At 46.2% G+C, this 2,104-nt stretch overlaps 1 protein-coding gene across 1 annotated transcript; it reads left to right on the top strand.

Annotated features, from left to right (window-relative positions):
• Positions 1-179: 179 nt before the first annotated feature.
• Positions 180-1,828, top strand: LOC129685927 (kynurenine/alpha-aminoadipate aminotransferase, mitochondrial-like; the record flags this gene model as incomplete). Its single annotated transcript, XM_055619456.1, has 2 exons — positions 180-641; positions 1,660-1,828. Coding segments are annotated over exons 1-2 (281 nt in total), but the record flags the coding sequence as incomplete, so codon positions are not given.
• Positions 1,829-2,104: the final 276 nt, after the last annotated feature.

The raw sequence follows: 2,104 nt of genomic DNA, 5'->3' as shown, positions 1-2,104 counted from the left end.
TCCTGAAGATGCCTGGTAAAACAGGGTCAGATGAAAGGGGAGGAGGAGATGAGGGAGGGAGGGTGGGATTGGGAGGGAATGAGGGAGCAGGATGCAGCTGAGATACAGAGTTAATAAAATGTAACTAATAATAAAAAAGTAAAAATTAAAAAATTAATCAGAGCTTCAAGGTCAAGAGTTCACGCTACCTTTATGTGGATTTGTGCACTGATCCCGGTTGCGATTGTGCATCACAGCTGGGTCTCGCCTTTTCCCCCTCACCACAGCCTTCAGAGACTGGTGACTTAAGATGCCAGCTGTCAGCTGCCTTAGGCCTGAGCGCGGGGCGAGAGAGGGCATAGCCTACTGCAGTCCACCCGGCTCAGCCACGGAGCCTCTTACCGTCTCTGAGGACGGACTTTGTCCCTGCTTGCCTCCTGACCCAGGCCTATTTAGACCTCGGACACGGAGGGAGTCGGCCTTCGGGCAGGCTGCAGCTTTATGCACCGGCAGCTAAGGGTGCAGCCCCAGTGAGCTGGGAGTCCGTTCTATGCGACTGTCTTTCCTAGTCGTGCGCCTCGGGACCAGCAGAGACATGAATTATTCGAGGTTCCTCACTGCAACCAGCGCGGCCAGAAAGCCTTCCGCCATCAGATCAACAGGTGAATAAACAAACCAGAGCCTCTCCTGCTCTGCAAGAGCGGAGTTTTCTTTGTGGAAACTCTGCAGGCTGTCCTGTTAAGGCTCACCCCTAGGTTAAGCTCTTTCATTCAAGTGTGGCCGCAATCTGCAAGCATTAGCCTAGGAGGAATTAGATAACTTTTGTTCACTAAGAACTTGCGCTGGAGGAAACGCAAAGCAGTGAGTGTGTGTGGAGTGGGAAGTGGGAGCCAGAGGTGGAGCTCAGAAGCACATAGGAAGCTATTGGGCTATGGGAATAAAGGTCTTCTGCTGTGGTGACCCCTGGCATGATTCCAGAATCGATCTTTCTCTGTGTCTCTCTGTCTCTGTCTCTCTCTACCACCCCCATTCTTCCATACCTCCACAAGTGAGGAAGCCTAGAAAAAAAGTTCTTTTGTATTTCTTTTAGACTAGCACAGTAGAACACTATGTCAGACTAATAGCAGTGAGTACTTAATAAATAGCAAGAATGTTCTTCTCTCCTTCCTGGAGACTGCCAAGTCCAGTATCAGGTGCCCAGGAAAGGCAATTCTAAATAGATGATGCTTCTCACTGCAGCTCAGCCTCTTTCTTAAGAACGCCAATTCCATTTCTTTTTTTTTAATTTTTTATTAATTACACTTCATTCATTTTGTATCCCCCCATAAGCCCCTCCCTCTTCCCCTCCCGATCCCACCCTCCCTCCCCTTTCTGCATGCATGCCCCTCTCCAAGTCCACTGATAGGGGAGGTTCTCCTCTCCTTTCTGATCTTAGTCTATCAGTTCTCATCAAAATTGGCTGCATTGTCCTCTCCCGTGGCCTGGTAAGGCGGCTCCCCCCTCAGGGGGAGATGACCCAATTCCATTTCTGAGTGCAGAGTTATCATGATATAATCCTTTCTTTAATAGATCGTATCTATTAAAGTACTAGATTCTAATATAGGAATTGGTCAGAGACACTCACATTCAGATCACAGCACAGTGAATGCATCTTTTTCTTCTTTTCCGTATTCATCATAGTTGAGATAATGAGCAATGCACCGAAAACCATCATCTCCCTGGCTCCTGGATCTCCAAACCCAAACATGTTCCCCTTTAAGGCGGCTGCTTTCACCATGGAAAACGGAAAGACCTTCCAGTTTGAAGAAGAGATGATGAAAAGAGCCCTCCAGTACTCTCCAAGCTATGGGTAAGTTATCAATAGATGATAAAATTATACCGGTTCATTTTCATGTGCCGTTGATAAAGTGACCTAATTATTTTGTTGATGAGGTGTACAATAACAGGGAAATTTAGAGGAAAAAAAAACTCAAATACTAAAAGCAAAATCAGTACTGAATGCTTCACACATTGACTACCTTTCAACCTTAAATGACGGAGAGAAGCAGAGAAAAATCTAGAAGAATGTACCATCTGAGCAGAGAATGATACTGAAAATAATGTTAGGTGAAACATTGTAGTGGGA

Source organism: Psammomys obesus, unplaced genomic scaffold (assembly GCF_907164565.1).
Source record: "Psammomys obesus unplaced genomic scaffold, mPsaObe1.curated_primary_1811, whole genome shotgun sequence".
Lineage (NCBI taxonomy): Eukaryota > Metazoa > Chordata > Mammalia > Rodentia > Muridae > Psammomys > Psammomys obesus.
The sequence above is the reverse complement of the archived record's forward strand: the minus strand, read 5'-3'. Positions and strand labels throughout refer to the sequence as shown.